This window comes from Carcharhinus amblyrhynchos, chromosome 11 (assembly GCF_965287045.1).
Source record: "Carcharhinus amblyrhynchos chromosome 11, sCarAmb.v2.hapA, whole genome shotgun sequence".
Lineage (NCBI taxonomy): Eukaryota > Metazoa > Chordata > Chondrichthyes > Carcharhiniformes > Carcharhinidae > Carcharhinus > Carcharhinus amblyrhynchos.
Window position 1 is genome coordinate 37,477,973 of NC_137334.1, and position 16,285 is coordinate 37,494,257.

General features: G+C 39.0%; 1 protein-coding gene across 4 annotated transcripts in view; it reads left to right on the forward strand.

The window, feature by feature from the left end:
* The window catches only part of nckap1 (NCK-associated protein 1), a 205,519-nt gene that overhangs the window by 59,086 nt on the left and 130,148 nt on the right, over positions 1 to 16,285 (forward strand). For 2 of the 4 annotated variants that reach the window (XM_080198863.1, XM_080198865.1), the window contains one exon: positions 14,700 to 14,786. In XM_080198863.1, coding sequence (XP_080054989.1) covers positions 14,700 to 14,786 — 87 coding nt within the window. Of the gene's footprint in view, positions 1 to 14,693; positions 14,787 to 16,285 lie in introns of all 4 variants that reach the window. The other 2 variants (XM_080198862.1, XM_080198864.1) reach the window with 1 other exon arrangement.

A 16,285-nucleotide genomic window follows, 5' to 3' on the forward strand; every position in this document is an offset into this window, starting at 1 on the left:
ACCACCCTCGAGCAAATCTATATAGTAAAATCTGCACTGCTTTCTTAACTGAGGAAATCTTCCCCAACCACCACCATGAACAACTTTCCACCCCTCACACAACAGTCACCAGTAACGATGCTAAATAAAAACACATTCATGTGCTTATCGCTTGCTCCTACATTTCCCTTAACGTCCTTTTATTTAGAGATACTGTCTGTAACTTCAGGAAAATAACATTGTTGCAGCTAATTACAAACTTAAGGTAATTGATAATGTAATATTGATCCAGTAATAATTTAAAACCAAAATTGCGAACATCTTTCCCATAATCTTTGCAATAGATGTAATTTGAATTGCAGGCAGCTCTTCGACTTGGGAAACAATTGGTTCCAAACATCTGCGTTATAGATCATGTCATAAGACAAACTGATTTTCCTATGGGATTGATGTCATAAAGAGGGATTTGGTTCCTGAACCGAAGTCAGAAATTACTCATGAGATAGCCTGTGGTGTCAAATGCCCTGCACTCATGCCCTGTCGAGTCACTAAGGTGACTGCTGATGCCTGCACACCTCAGCACAATTTTCTCGGTTAGTGTGGGGAACATAATGAAGCCATCGATCGCTATCAATTGCCTATTTAATCTTGAACTTCAGAACATGTATTAAATACAACGTAAGCATAGAAATGCATTAAAACTCTGGTGGCTATGTTAGAAAGAATTGCCAACCTAATGCAGTTCAACCAGTCTAGTCACAAAACGTCAATGTGAGCATATGAATGTGCTGGTATCACATCCAAGTTAGGGAGTAGTATAAACCTTAATTTAGAAAGGCGTAGATTAAAATAGGAAAATTGATATGAATTCGTTATGGCAAGGTTATATCTGACTGACTTCATTGAATCTTTGGGAGGGTGATAAATAGCATTGATGAGGGCAATGCAGTGGATGTGGTCCACACGGATTTTAAATGAATGACCTTTTTTCCTGTGAAAATGATCGCATGTTTGCAACCAAATTATGCAGACACTATCATTTGCAGATCAAATCCAATTTAGAAATTGCAATGTACTTGTTAGAAATGCTGCTGCATAACTGGTCTCTTGTATGTAAAACAAGTGTAACTCGTATAAAATCTATAGAACTAAAAAGAAGACAGCAGAAAAGTTTGCTCAAACCATGTTTCAAGTTGTTTTATTAGTGTCACAAGTAGGTTTACATTAATATACAATTAAGTTACTGTGAAAATCCCCTAGTCGCCACGCTCTGGCGCCTGTTCGGGTACACTGAGGGAGAATTCAGCATTTCCAATAAATGTTTGAAGCAGAAGAAAACTTAAATGTAGGTCTGTCAATTTGGGCAGCAGTTTTATCGGCAATTAATTTTCTTTTGTGTTGTATAAAGTACTTGTATAAGTACTTTCTTATGTAAACTATGTGAAATACAACCATGATGTTAGAACACCTAACATACTTGCCTTTTCTTTCAAAAATCAAGATATTCTGGTTTGATTTAAACCAGCCTCCCACTGTTCATGCGACCGCCATATGAATGGTGTATGTAAGTGGGCTTCAGTCTGCTCAGTAACAGTCATTTACTTTGAGGACCCTTTGTAAATGTAAGACACGTGTTTTCACCCACATTGGATATGGAAATTAAGTGGGAAAACTCAGACAATGGCAGGAGAGATTATGAAATTAACAAAATCTTGGTCTGATGGGTTTTGAGAAAAAAAAATTTCAGGTGGGAGAGAGGTGGAGAGATGCAGGGTTTAAAGTGAGAGTTCCCTGGACGAGGCAACTGAAACAACTGATGGGGTGAAGAATGTGGGGCTGTGCAAAAGTCAGAGAACTGAAAGAAGATGATATAAATCTGCAGGAAGTTGTAGAGGTAAAGGTGTGATGTGGTTGAAGAGGAATTTGAAAATGTAGAGACTAAGGATTTAAATTTAAATATATTGAGGGACTGGCAAGGTAAGGAATGTCATGATGGGTGGACAAGAAAGGGCAGTGTTTGGGGTCATTTGGATTTGTGGAAGATGAGGCCTGTAAAGGTGATAGAATATTGGGAAGAGATGACAAATATGTGGTTCAGCGTCACAGCAGTTTAGGACCTGAGGTAAGGATGGAAGCCACACAATGTAAGACCATTATGGCTAATAATAGGTCCCTCTCATTGTCATCGTGATGCAAAATTGACAGACCTGTATTTAGTAATTTTACTGTCATTTTTAAGTTTTCTAATTCAGTTGTTTTAAAGGTGGTAAAGAATAGATTGTGAGGTTTGAAGCTCAACTCTAAATTGAACAAGGCTTCAAGGAATTCAGCATTAACAAGTGACCAAGAGGGAGACGGAGTCATTCACTAAGGAGCAATGTTTATGGTGGGGTCTGAAGACTGATTTATGTCTTCCTGAGGAAGTTCTGAATTATCCACGACATGCTGCCGAACAGCCTGTGTGACGTCATGTGGGTCATTGTGTGTTCCGGGAAGTGGGTGGACCAGATCACATGCAAACAGAAGCTGACCCATGCCTGCAGCTATATCGCTGAGATGTAGCAATTAGATGAAGCATAATAACTGAGAGCACATTCTTGTGAAACTCTGGAGGTGATGGAGTAAAGACTGGAAGAAATGTCATTGCTGAAAATGTGCTGCCTTTGTCAAATATGCAGGATTGTAATCATGCGAAAGTAGACATTGGAGCAAGATTGATGTCAGCTGTGTTCACCTTTATGGAATGGTTGAAGAGGACAAGAGAAAGATAATACACCTCAGTCAGAGGATGTAAATTGTGCCTTAGTTTATGTCCCTAATGTTTACCTCTGTCATTCAGATTGAATGGATGCAAATAGTGTTGAGGTAAGGGATTCAATTTGGGGAGTGACAGTACATTCCAGGAGTTAAGGACCAGACCAGAAACTCCAAGGTATTTATGAAGACAGCCTAGATCCTAACTTTTACATTTGATTTTGGCATTAGAGTGAGCATAAGATGTTTCACTCCAGGTGAGCCATGGGAACGCTTTTATCAAAACAAACTTTATTTAAGAACTTCATCCTTTGCAGCTCTTCCCTCCATTGACCCTTCTATCTCTATTTTTGCTGCTAGACTGTCCACTAGTATTCATTACGACCCCACTGACTCCCACGACTACCTTAACTATAGCACTTCACACCCCACATCTTGTAAGGATGTCATCTGATTCTCTCAATTCCTTTGCCTCGCTGCATTTGTTCTGATGATGCCATTTTCCAAACTGCCCATATGTCTTCCTTCATCCTGAATTGTGGTTTTCCATCCACTGTAGTTGACAGGACTCTGAACCACGTCCAACCCATCCCCTGGGCCACTGCTTTCACCCTTCCACTCCCTCCCAGATCCAGGATAGGGTCTCTCTTGTCCTAACTTTTCACCCTGCCAGTCTCCGCATTCAAAGGATCATCCTCTGCCATTTCTGCCAACTCCAGCATGATTCCACTACTCAATACATCTCCCCCTCACCTCTTTGTCAGCATTCCATAAGGACTGTTCTTTCTGGGGCACCCTAGCCCACTCCCCCATCACACCTAACACCTCACGCCCTGCCCACAGCATCTTTCAATGCAATCATGGGTGCAACACCTAATCCTTTACCTCCCCCTGCTCACTGTCCCAGATCCTAAGCATCCCTTTCAGGTGAAGCAATGCTTCACATGCACCTCCTTCAATCTGGTCTTTTACATTCACTGCTCCCAATGCAGTCTCGTTTACATTGGAGAGACAAAACGCAGACTGGGTGACCATTTTGCTGAACACTTTTGGTCCATCTGCAAGCAGAACCCAAACTTCCCTGTCGCTTGCCATTTCAACATATCCCCTGCACTCCTATCTACGTCTGTCCTTGGCCTTTCACAATGTTCTAGCAAACCCCAACGCAAACTGGAAGAACAGCACTTTATCTTCTAATCGGGCACTTTACAGCCTTCTGGACTGAATGTTGAATCTCCACATATGTAATTCCTTTCTGAGACAGAATCTCATGAAAAGAGATTTATTTCCTTACAGATTCCAGTCTCCAGATCTCAATAAGAGGTACAGGGAAGTTGACCTCTTTCTAAAGATCCTAAAAAGCTTTGAGAACTGCCTTGAGTTCTCAAAGCCTAGCTGTACCCAGTCATATGACCTTGACAGTCAATTAATCAGGCCCTATCTGCAATATCCCAGGGAAAACACAAAGTTACAGAACTCTGTATTAGTTCAGATTAAAACAAATGTTGTTCAATTATGTTACGTTATTATGTTACGCAATTATGTTATGATCAGTTAAGTTACAAATCTGGGTAATGTTGCTGGAAGAAGCTGTGAGGGTGGGCAAGGGTGGGAAAACAGTTTCAAACCTATCAACAAAGAAATGCTCATCTAACTGGGAGCCAGAATAAGTTGAAGTCACTGAGATAATGAATTCCTTTTGGAGTCTTTCGGCTTGAGGCTGCTCCAGAACTACTATATGAGAAAAATGTAGTGGATGCTATTGTATGAACACTGTTAATCAGATAATTTAATCATGAACAATTTAATTTCATGAAGATTTGTTTGTTATTAGACTCAGTACTTGAAGTGCAGTAATTGTTGGAGACAGACATGGAACCGTTTTGCCTATGCTAAGACCCCAAATAGTAATAAATAACTTGCATTTTCCCAGTTAGTCAGTGAACTACTTTGGAAGTGCAGTCATGGTTGTAATGAAGGAATTGTAATGAGGTAAATGAACAATTAATTTAGCAAACCCTACGGCTAAGGAAAACTGATCTTTCAGGAATGAAATTAGAAAGCACTTCTTCATACGAGGTATGGTAGACGTTTGGAACACTCTTCTGCAAATAACAATTGATACTAGATCAGTGTAATACTGAATCAATTGTTACGTTTAAATCTGAGATGCAGCCAAAAGGGTAGTGACTTCCTTGTTTAAAATCTTCCTGTTTTGCGCATATAGGATAAAAACACATAAGCTGTGACCTCACGGGTATGCTGAAGGCATTTTTAGGGTGGTGGCTTTTTGTTTGTAAAGTATGTCAGTTATTTTGTGGTATGGGGAGCTCTTTGTTGCTAGCTTATGCTTGTTGTTTTCTTGTGCCAATCTAATTGCTGTGGTGTCTAGGAAATTAATGTTTTTCTTGAGTTGTGACTTTAAGTTCAAAGGAGCAGTGATGCTTTTGAGGATACTGATGAGTTCTAGTTCTGCTTCTATGCAAGTCCAAATGCCCTATATTTTAACAGAAATCCAGAAGGTAATGTTACTATGTGATTATCACCAAATAAGAGTGAGCAAGAATGATAACAGATTCCTGAAAACAAAAAAAGTAGCCCTCAAGAAAGAGCAATTTTAGCCCCCTGGTGTGAAAAGGGGCAGCTTCATGGAGTGACATTGTTGGAGCGACCTAGTAAATGAAGGGTATGTTGGGAGGTCCAGTGGATCTTGAACCTATTATTCTTTCTTACTTTAAAGTCTACAACTTGGCTAAAATAGCAAAGGTAGGGTGCCTCACAGTGACAAAATGGCTGGATCCTGCAGCTACACACATACTTGACAATGTTTGGTCTTAACTATTTATACTATGTAGCTGTTTATTTTAGTAGCTAACTTTGAGGGTTTACCCATTTAAAAATTCACAGCATCACCTACAGGCAGAGCAGACATTGTTGTTATATGTCATGGGCTTTCTGGTAAATAAACATAACAAAAGTATTTTGAAATTGAAGTTCGTAACATGCTTAGTAGTTTTAATAGTTACTGAAATTTCCCTCCAATCTTTCTTTATTCCACTCCTCCATCAGACCCCCAAGATTTTGTTTTCTGGTTGCATGAGAGAATTAAGTATCTAGAATGAACATATACCACTCCAAGGTTCTGCCATAATACAAAAATCACAGCACAGTATATTATTTTTAAGTGTACCCATATATTTATGGAAATAAACTAATGTTAAAGATTGAGTATTGAGGTATTTTTGGTAGTTTAGAATTTTCCTTTTAACAATTGGTTCCCAATGTTTTTAAGGAAAAAGCATTTCCTCTAAATTAATTGATTTAATGATTTGAAATATAATTTTTATATTTGAAGTATAGTTTTTATCTGTAGCATGTTTATAAACCTCAAATCTAGGTTAAATTTCAGCTATGGATGAAATAAAACTAAAGCATTATCCATAAAGGTGTGTTTGATTGCATTAACAATTATCACGGAACGTTGCACAGCAAGTGAAAATTTTGGTCACTAGTTGCAGGGAACTATTTTCAGTACCACACCTTTCCTTCCCCTTTTAAATAGGGAAATTGGCATGGTCATTTTAGTTGCAGTAAAAAGTCTGACAACACCAGGTTTTAGTCCAACCGATTTATTTGATAATAGACTCACAAGCTTTTGAGGTTTCCCTCTTCGTCAGTTCTGAGGCCAGAACTCTCCATTCACCTGACAAAGAGGGAAACCTCGAAAGCTTGTGAGTCTATTATCAAATAAATCGGTTGGACTAAAACCTGGTGTTGTGAGACTTTTTACTGTGTTTACGCCAGTCCAACGCCGGCATACCCACATCATTTTAGTTGCAGCAGTTTCAGGGAGGTTTATTGTTACAATTGAATTGATGGTCTTGCAACAAATGCAGTAAAGGCAATTTTATGCAAAAAAAACCCCTCCAAGAACTTTGGATAAATAGGGATTTTCATTTTTGGAAAACAAAACACTATATTATACTTGAAATCATCATCCAGCATTATTGTAATCAATTCAACTGAAAGGTGTTGATTCCAATCAAATTTGTCAAAAGTTTCCCATGGCAGAGCATTAGGGGTAGATGACATTAACAAAGGAATTTTCTTTTTTGTCAGATATGGTTATGCTATTGTGTTTGTCAAATAACCCAAATATGAAAACTGTGTCTGCACCTACCAAGTACAATTTATATAGATTTAAATCCAATTTATGTAGATTAAATCCAGTTTAGCATGTGGAAATGTTGTTTTTGCTGATTATTATTAGTGAAGCTGTTCTTGCTTGACATTGGTGAATCTACCGTTGAGTGACATGCAATAAAATCCTTGTCAATGAGCCAATTTTATGTTTGCCTAAACTGCGTTTTGCACACCAAATACTACACTTAAAGTTTCAGGTGACAATTAAAGTATTTTTCCTCCACAGACTTCCTCACAGTGACGTAATCCAAAGGCATGATATTAGGTTCCACGTGTGCTGACAACACCCCAGTTCTAATTCACCATCAGCTGTCTTGCCAGACTGCTTGTTCAGCATCCAATCCTGGATAAATTGCAGTTTACTACAATTAAGCGTTCCCCTCGACAAAATTAGAGATTGTAATTATGCCCATTAGTATTGTGCCCATTTTGGCACTTGCAAACCTCGGTGCAAATTTTAGTTTTTCTGTACACAATTAGATTAGGCATCTATCACTGTGTAAAGTGGCAGGACAACATAATGTTGCTTGGTTTTACTCTTCTACATTCAAATGGTCTACTTTTCCAGGATCTTGCTGATGATTAAATGTAATTTTTGGTTTCTCTTTTCCATTATTATTTGTCTCCTGCCCAATCTATGCCATTATCTAGAGAGTGAAATGTCCTTTGACTCATTTATCACTAACAGTATGAGCCTTGGTTCAGCTGCCTCACATACTTCCACCTTTCCCATGGTCAATCATGCCAAACCCTTGCTTTGCTCAGATGTACCCTAGCCTAAAATCCATGCCTTTAATTTCTCTCCCATCTCTTCCTATGTCCTTTGCAAGCACATCCTATTCATGAGACATACCCTCCATTCATTTTGACTCCCTTTCCACTAAATGCTGACCATCAGCCTTCTCTTTCCATGCTCACAAGTAGCCTGCGGTGCCATTGATTTTTGTCTCCCTGTCTTTCAAAACTGCCACAATAACGGTCTCCTCAAAAACACCCTTGAACCCCTTGGCTTGAATGCTAGTGCTTCCCTAATTTGTGCCTATCTATCCAACCCCTCATATCTCTTGGTTTCTGTCTTGTTCTTTCACCCCCTCTGCTCTCCCTGCATCTTTCTCTCTATCTATCTCTCCCCCTCCCTCTTTCCTACCACCCCCTTCTGCATCTCATGTACCTTCTATTAAGTGAATGTTAATTGTATTCAATTATATGTAGACGGTAAATAATAGGGCATTCACTGGAGTTTCCTGTTGGACCAAAACTCTGGGTTGCAGGGTTTATACTTGTAATTTCTAACTTTGAATATAAAGGAGTGTTAAGATTGTTTCTACTTTCTTTGCCAACTGCATTTCTGGATAAGACCTGCATATAGTTGCCTAAAGGAATAGGTTGGAAGCTAAGAAAAATCAAACACAAAAACTAAGATCTTGGTCAAATGGTGCAAATGGCAGAAAGTAATTTTTGTATACAGTATGATATTCTTGCATTCTGAACCATGAGACGCGTAGAAAAATGAGGTGAATGTGAGTTACAGCCTTACCAAAGAGGAAATAAGGTAGGGCCTTGTCATTGTTACTTCTTTCTGGAAGTAAAATCAGAAATGAAGTATTGTGTGAGCTGAATAGCTGTCTGTTGGATAGTGATGAAGCTTTAGACTTTCTAATAGAGTTCTTGAATTAAAGGGATCAGATGTTGTCTACCTTTTCACAAGGAGTTTTAGTCCTGTGTTAAATGTGTTTGTTGTGGACTTGTCTAACTGTCCAGGATGATGAACAGATTGGTTGAAAAGTTTCCTTCACTAAAATTAAGGAATGTAAAATTACTGCTTTCTTTAGGCTTGGTGATGACAAAGGAATCGTGTGGTGATCAATGAAATGCTGAATAAGTTTTGGCTGATAGTCAGACTACAAGTTGACAATGGCTTGACGTGGGCACTTCAGTGCAAAAAAAAATCACCCCGGATCGTTTTGGGGTATAGTCAGTCTTTGGGCAAAATCCCAAGTTAGTTTCGGTGTTGTGCAATAGCTCTTGTGATCTGAAAGATATGATTAGCTCAGTTTTTTCCCTGCACGTTTGAATGGCTTGCATGCAAGCAAAGGAACAGAATATCATTGATCAAGGGCTAGATAAAAATGGCAATATGTATTAAATATTAATGATCATGACACATAGGACAAAACTATTCCATCCAAAGGACTACCGAGAGTGGGGACTGGGGTACTATACATTCCAGAGGCGTCTCCCGAGTAGAGTGACAAAAATTGTGCAATGTACAGAAAAGGCTATTGGCAAGTTTAAATATTGGTTAAATGTTGAGGATAATGACGAAGAAGTGAGGCTGATGGACTGTAAGAGCTAATAAGGATGCATGTTGCAAGCATTGATAATGGGCCTGGAATTGTCTCTTATCAGAAAATGATTTCATACTGGAGAAAAACCCTTCATAGTGCAGGAGGGCTTTTATTTCAGTAATAGCCAAGTAGACAAGTAAAATGAAAACAGAAGCAAGTTGTGGTGGCTGCCAATAAACTTGAAGATGAATGAGAGGCAAAACAATGGAAATTATAGTTGGAGACAATTTGGAGTTTATCCTGAAGTACCATATACTGAGCAACCAATTTTGTCAAACAGGTAGATCTGTATTGAAAAGGTGCTTGCAACTAAAACTGTCCTAAAGAGGCAGCAGATGCAGAAGGCAAATTAAATGCTTCTATTGGCTGATGATGCTTCTGTGGTTTGATATTTTTCAGTGGTATCTGTTTTGCTGAAAATAAGTTGCCTTCTTGTAAAGGAAATCATTCAGGCATCTTCATGATGTATGTTGTTAATTTCTTATAGGTTGGTACTGGTGAAACTTGAGAAATGTGGTAATAGGCTGCATTTGCTGCCATTGCAACTGTAGAGGGTGCACTCACGGCACACGCAGTCAAAATGCTTTTGGTGTGACTGTTAGCAAGACTTGGATTGAAGAACAATGAAATGGAGCTAACACCAGCAGAGAACAGTAATACTTGCAGCTCAATGTAAGGGTAATAGGACCATTCAACTCACTTTCTTTAGTGAGCTGATAATTTTTGGAATTGTTTGTAAGCAGCATCATTCCTCAATTTGTGATGTTTAGCTAAATTATAAATTTAAGAAATAAAACAACACAGGTGAAATCTATGTTTGCTCAGTGCCTAAAAGAAAGGATTTTGTATTGACTTTGAATGGGATGGTGAGTGAAGCAGAGGGGGCTGGGTGGAGAGCAGGTTAGCAGGAGAGCGGTGAGAAAAGCAGCAAGCAAAGTGGCAAGGGGCAGCAAGCCAAGTGAGGAATGGCAAAAAAGCAGCAGGTAGATGGTGTGCCTTCAGTGGACAATAGGTATGCAACCATGTGCCAACAGCATAGTGCATGCTTCTACTTAAGGAGTGGGGTGCTGACTTCCTGTTCCAGGCACATGACAGTGACCTCAGCAGCACCAACTTCCTGTTCCAGTGTGGTATTAAAATTAGAATCCGAATTTAAAATTGGGAATGAGACTTTTAAATATATTGATTAGATATTAGGCAGAGTAGGTCACATTTCTCTCGCTCCCCCTCTATCTCTATACCCTTATTGCCTCCACTGCTTCAGTGATTGATTTGGAACCAAGGACCCTGCACCCTCAAAGTCGTTTCTAGCATGAAAAGAAGGGATTTTCTGAAGATTTGTTTTATTGATTGTCCAGGATGTCATGCATGTATTTAATGTCCATTATTCAGGGGTTCTCAAGATGTGGGATGTGATCCCATGTGATGTGGGGTTCCAGTATAAATAATTGGAGTCATGGCCTCCTCCTCCTCGTCCTCCTCGTCCTTTTCCTCTTCTTCTTCCTCCTTCCTCTTCCTCTCCCTCCTTTTCCTCTTCTTCTTCCTCCTTCCTCCTTCCTCTTCCTCCTCCTCGAGGCAGCAATGACCACAGTGGAATGAAACTAGGCCCAAATGAAACTTCTGCAGTGATCCACTTTGATAGAACTACAATCTTGACATACTTTGTCGCAAGATTGTCATGAGATCTGCTGGAGCCAGCCTCTTTTTCTGCTGATAACTTAATTAGTCTGTGTCTGGGGATTGTATTATTTATTGTCTGCTGAATAAACTAGGCTTGTACTTGTTAAGAGTTTAGAAGAATGAGGGGAGATCTCATTGAGACGTATAAGATGATGAATGGGATGGATAGGATAGAGGTGGAGAGACTCTTCCCACTCAGAAAGGACAGTAGGACTAGGGGGCACAGCCTCAAGATAAGGGGGGGGGGGGGCGGTTTAGAACGGAGTTGAGGAGGAACTTCTTCACTCAAAGGGTGGTGAATCCCTGGAATTCTCTGCCCGTTGAGGTGGTGGAGGCTGCCTCGCTAAATATTTTTAAGACACGGGTTGATGGGTTTTTGATAAGCGAGGGGATTAAGGATTATGGGGAGAGGGCGGGAATGTGGAACTGAGCCACGACAAATCAGCCATGATCTTATTGAATGGCGGGGCAGGCTCGAAGGGCTAGATGGCCTACTCCTGCTCCTAGTTCTTATGTTCTTATTTCTAAGAAAGAGAAGCAGGCCAGTGGAGATTGTTACAGCTTTTCACTATCAACTTTAAGTTACCGAATAAATGAGAGTTTTGGTATTTCGGCGAGGGTGAAGGAATTCTTTCGTAGTTGTTGGGATTCAGTCCAGCAAAGGTTAAATGGAGAAGCTGATGGGCAGTGACAGGTACTTGGCCTCCATGGACTTGACATAACTTGTATTTATCAAGGAGGAAGGAGTAAGAAAACCTCTTCCGTCACTCATCACAACCCCCAGAGTCTTCAAAATGGTATTGCAATTCTCTGCCGATTCACTCTCTCTCAACACTCTTCCTAACCTCTGCTCTTGCAACTCTCCCTGCTGCTCTGATAACTAACTTCCCCTGCTTGTCTCCAACTTCATTCTCTGCTATCAGAACTCTCTCCTCAACCTTCCGTCTGCTTCCACAACTCACTGCAACCTCACACCACCATTTCCCCCAAGCCCCACTGTTTTATTGGCAGTTTAAATGCATTAAAATGGCATTACAATGAAGAGAAAATTTGGAATGCACTGCAATATTCTATCATGGGGTCCCAAGTTCTTGACATCATGGAAGCTGCGTGCTTAAATCCAGCTATTAGGTTTTATGCTTTTGAAAACTTTAATATGCAGTTAAGAATTCTGTTATCTTATTCCTATATATTAATATTGTGCAAAATTAGTTTTTCCCCCTTCTATCCAAAAAATGTTGGGTCTATCTGGGACATCAAGCTCTCACGTTCCACAGATTTTGTGTAGTTTTCTATTTCTTGAATTTTGTTCAACCAGTTTGCTTTTCTGATGGTGATGAATAATCAAAGCTGAAACGTTGAAGGAGGATAAAGTTCTGATTTCACTACATCCATGATTCTAGGGTCCCCTCCTGCCAATAGTTTTGGGGAAGGGCATTATGCCTCTTCCAGTAAAAAGCAAGTTCAAGTTTGAGCTACTGATGTGATTTACTGAGCTCTACCATAGTTTAGCAAGACTAAGCTTTAAAATTATCATTTTACATCATGTCTTTCAATTTTTTTGCATGCCTAACTTGACTTTACCTGGATAATTTGGTAAGTGTGGATTCTCTTGCTGCGTATAAAGTTAAAGTTTATTTGTTAGCGTCACAAGTAGGCTTACATTAACACTGCAATGAAGTTATTCTGAAAATCCCCTAGTCGCCACACTATATAAGCTCTGTTAGTTGAGTCTTACCACAGCTGTGTAACACTTATTGATGTGACTGTCATTTTAGATGAAGTATTTAAAACTGTTCTTTAACTTAAAAACTGCAGTATTTGCGTTGTGTTTGTTGAATTGGTAGTTTGGGAACTGTAGCTGATCATGGTGTTACAATGAGTTAATGTTGGCCAATAGGATATTGATTTATTCTGAAGAAGGGTTGTTGACCTTTTCTCCACAGATGCTGCTGTTTATTTCAGATTTTACCCCAAGGGTTTTACTTTTGTAGTCGTTGCTATGCTGGCAAATTACTTCTTGTTTTGACATAGGAACAGGTCAATCAGCCCATCGAGTTTGCACTGACCCTCTGGCAGAACACTGCCTAGTCGCACACCCTGCCCTATCCTCACAATTCTGTGCACTTACCTTGGCTAATCCCCCTAATCTGCATTTCTTTGGACTGTGGAAGGAAACCCATGTAAACACAGGGAGAATGTGTGTGGAGTTTGCACAGTCACCCATGGCTGTAATTGAACCTGGGTCCCTGATGCTGTGAGGCAGCAGTGCTTGCCACCATGCTGACACTCGGAAGCCATTTTTATAGTGCTTAAATTACTGGCTGTTTGCCAAATCCTGAACTTTCTCAAGATATTTATTTGAAGAATTGTAATGTTTTAGGAGCATTAGCTGGAAAAATTATCTTCTTTTGTACAAATTTCATGTTTCATTTTTTAAAACTTGGAACGACAATGCATCATAAACATGATGTTGCCTCAAGTGCTGTAATGTCCTACCTTATGCATTGCAAAGGTAAATGAGGTATTTATTGTGTTGTATATGTTTAATTGCAGTGCTTTGGCACTAAGGGATGAGAACACTTGAGTGTAGAATTAAAAGGCCACCATTTTCCACTGAGCAAATCAGAATGTTGGCAATTAAATTTAATTTTGAGTTTATAATACAGGTAAATGCAGATTAAGCAGACAGAATAGAATTTTAACTGCACATTGAAATATTTTCCATTGTTGGATTTTAAATTTAGTGACATTAAACTGAGTTTTGAGCTTCAAATATCTGTTAAATTCTTGTAGGTAAACTGCAAGGCGAGGTCTGAATAGTCTTGTTCCTTGTTTTACAAAGTAAACATAAAACTTGTAATTAATAAGGAGATATTTACCCATTTTGTGTTCTAGTGAGTTTCTAGTGCTTTTCATACAATGGGTACTTTGTGTAGCGTTTTATGGGGTATTGGGTTAGATGCTTGGTTGGTCTGAGTACATTTTGGGAAAACTTGTTCCTAGATATTTGTTAAAGGCACTAAGTGGAAGCAGTATTTTTTTTAAAAGGCTGTTCTGTTAAACTTGGCTATCTGTTAATAAGATTCATCTGTAAGAAATCTAATTCCCTAATGAAAAAGTAATAGAGAAATGTCAGTTTAAGTGCTCTTGTTCCAGGCTGGTTTGTATTCCTAGCGACCAAGTTATGTTGTTGCATAAAGAAACGAATGATGCAAAAAGGCTCAAGTCCTCAGCTCCAGTTTGAGTAAAGACATTGATTTATTATGGACCTGTTATGTTGCTAGTTTTGTATCAGTGTGATACAGCTCAAGTTTGCAGAGATGCAACACTAACAGTATTAACAGGAGTATTGTTGTGATTGTGTTTCCACAGGTGGTTTGAAACTACCTAGAAAAGGTGGTTTATTGGTTGTGGAGCTTCTGTAGTAAATGAACTAATGTGCTGCAAACCTCTGAAATTTTATAGGTGTATTTTAAAGCTTTGCACAGATGACTGGTTTATAAAGCCTTTAGCTAATGTAAACTACTGAGTTGGCATTTGATTGCTGGTGAGTGGAGTATTGTGGTGCCAGCTATATAACTCTGTTACATCACTCCACCTAGCTACTGCCTTTACTGACTCTAGTGCTGTAACAGTGTCATTAATATAAGATTGTCTCAAATTCAGAATTCATGTATTAATGCAGTAAATGTAAGTTGTAATGTAAAAATGTTTTTCTTATTTTAGCAACAGCTGTCACAACTACATAAGGAGAAACAGGAAATTTTGAAGAACCTGGCACTTTATTACTTCACATTTGTGGATGTCATGGAATTTAAGGTAGTAATATGGACCTATTAAATGTGCAGATTAATTTAAATAACTATGTAAAGCCTTTTCAAATTTTGAATTATTGCAAGTCATAGCATATAAGCCAACTAATGTATACGACAACACCAAAAATCATGCTTAACTGCATGTACTCGGTGTATAAGTAGAACCTGCCATCTTTTCAACCACAACATGTCTCATTAGCAACTAGTCTCAATTTTTCACTCCACTCCAAATGTGTTTTGTTTATTTATCCGTACCATATAACTGGGCACAAGTGATCAAGCAGGCTATATGGGCTGTGTTGCACTCTTTTGCACTGGATGCCAGTGGCATTTCAAATAGACAATCACCCATGTTAGTGGTTCACTTTTATACTTGGTATATAAGTCATCCCCAATTTTTGGAAGTCTTCTGAGGCTTTGAAGGTTGACTTATATGTGACTTGTATGCCAACAAGCTTGCTGCTTCATTCCCACTGCTCCTCCCTGTATTGTGAATCTCTTGTGACCAAATTGCTAATGTCAAAATAATGCCTCAACTGATGACTCATTTTGGCATTGAACAGCAGGCTTCTTTATAGGTTGGGCTTAGTAGCATGGTGTAATATGTTTCCCAACTTGATGTTCAGAGAGCTGAATCTCTGTTTTTGTGGCATTATTGTCCATTGTTGAGTAGTTGATTTAATGAGTAGAGCTCACATTACTGTTCAAGTGATTTGTCAGTTTTGTTCTCTGGACTTTGTTTACTAATATCTCAAGCTGAGAATTTAACTGGATTCTCACATGGATAGGGCTCTCATTTTAAGAGCTCCATTCCTCAAAAATACTTAACAAGGGCAAGGGAATATTGCTAGCTGATATTCCACCCCCTCTAATGTTTAATTCTCTCCTGATTTTGCCATAATTATGTAAATTACCCATCTCTGCTTCTGTTGGATTTGCTCCTCTTCTGTTTACCAATTATTCACTGCTTGGATACCTGATCTGCTAGTTCCTGCCCAGCTCTTGCCTTTGCTGATAAGACCAGTGTGTTGCATCCATAAAGCTCCAGTGTTTTCTGTTGAGAAAATCGGGCCATGATATTGAGGGGTGGAGCTGTTCTAATTACCTATTCTCTCTTTCAAGAATCTGCTCAGACAAGGGTGTACTTAGTCATTGTTATGTAAGGTTAAAACTATAATAAGTGAGAATAGTTTATCAATCTAGTTATCTATTTGTTAGTAGAACCTTAAATCTTCTGTTATTAGTTTGAAATTATTCAATTGGGTTATCTTATCATCTTGGAAAAATTAAGAGTGAAGTTCTGCAGCTGACCTTTCCTGCAACTAACTCTGAGCTTTGGTTTTATTTGTTATCATTCTTGTGCTGTATTTGCTCTGCCCTGTGCATTACACTACTTACAAGCTGAGTTTCCCCATTCTTGTCTTTTGTGTCTGGCCACATAGTCCCATCACTTTGTTCTGGCTGCATGAGCATGTTACATTAGTGCTGGTTTTCGTTGGCTGT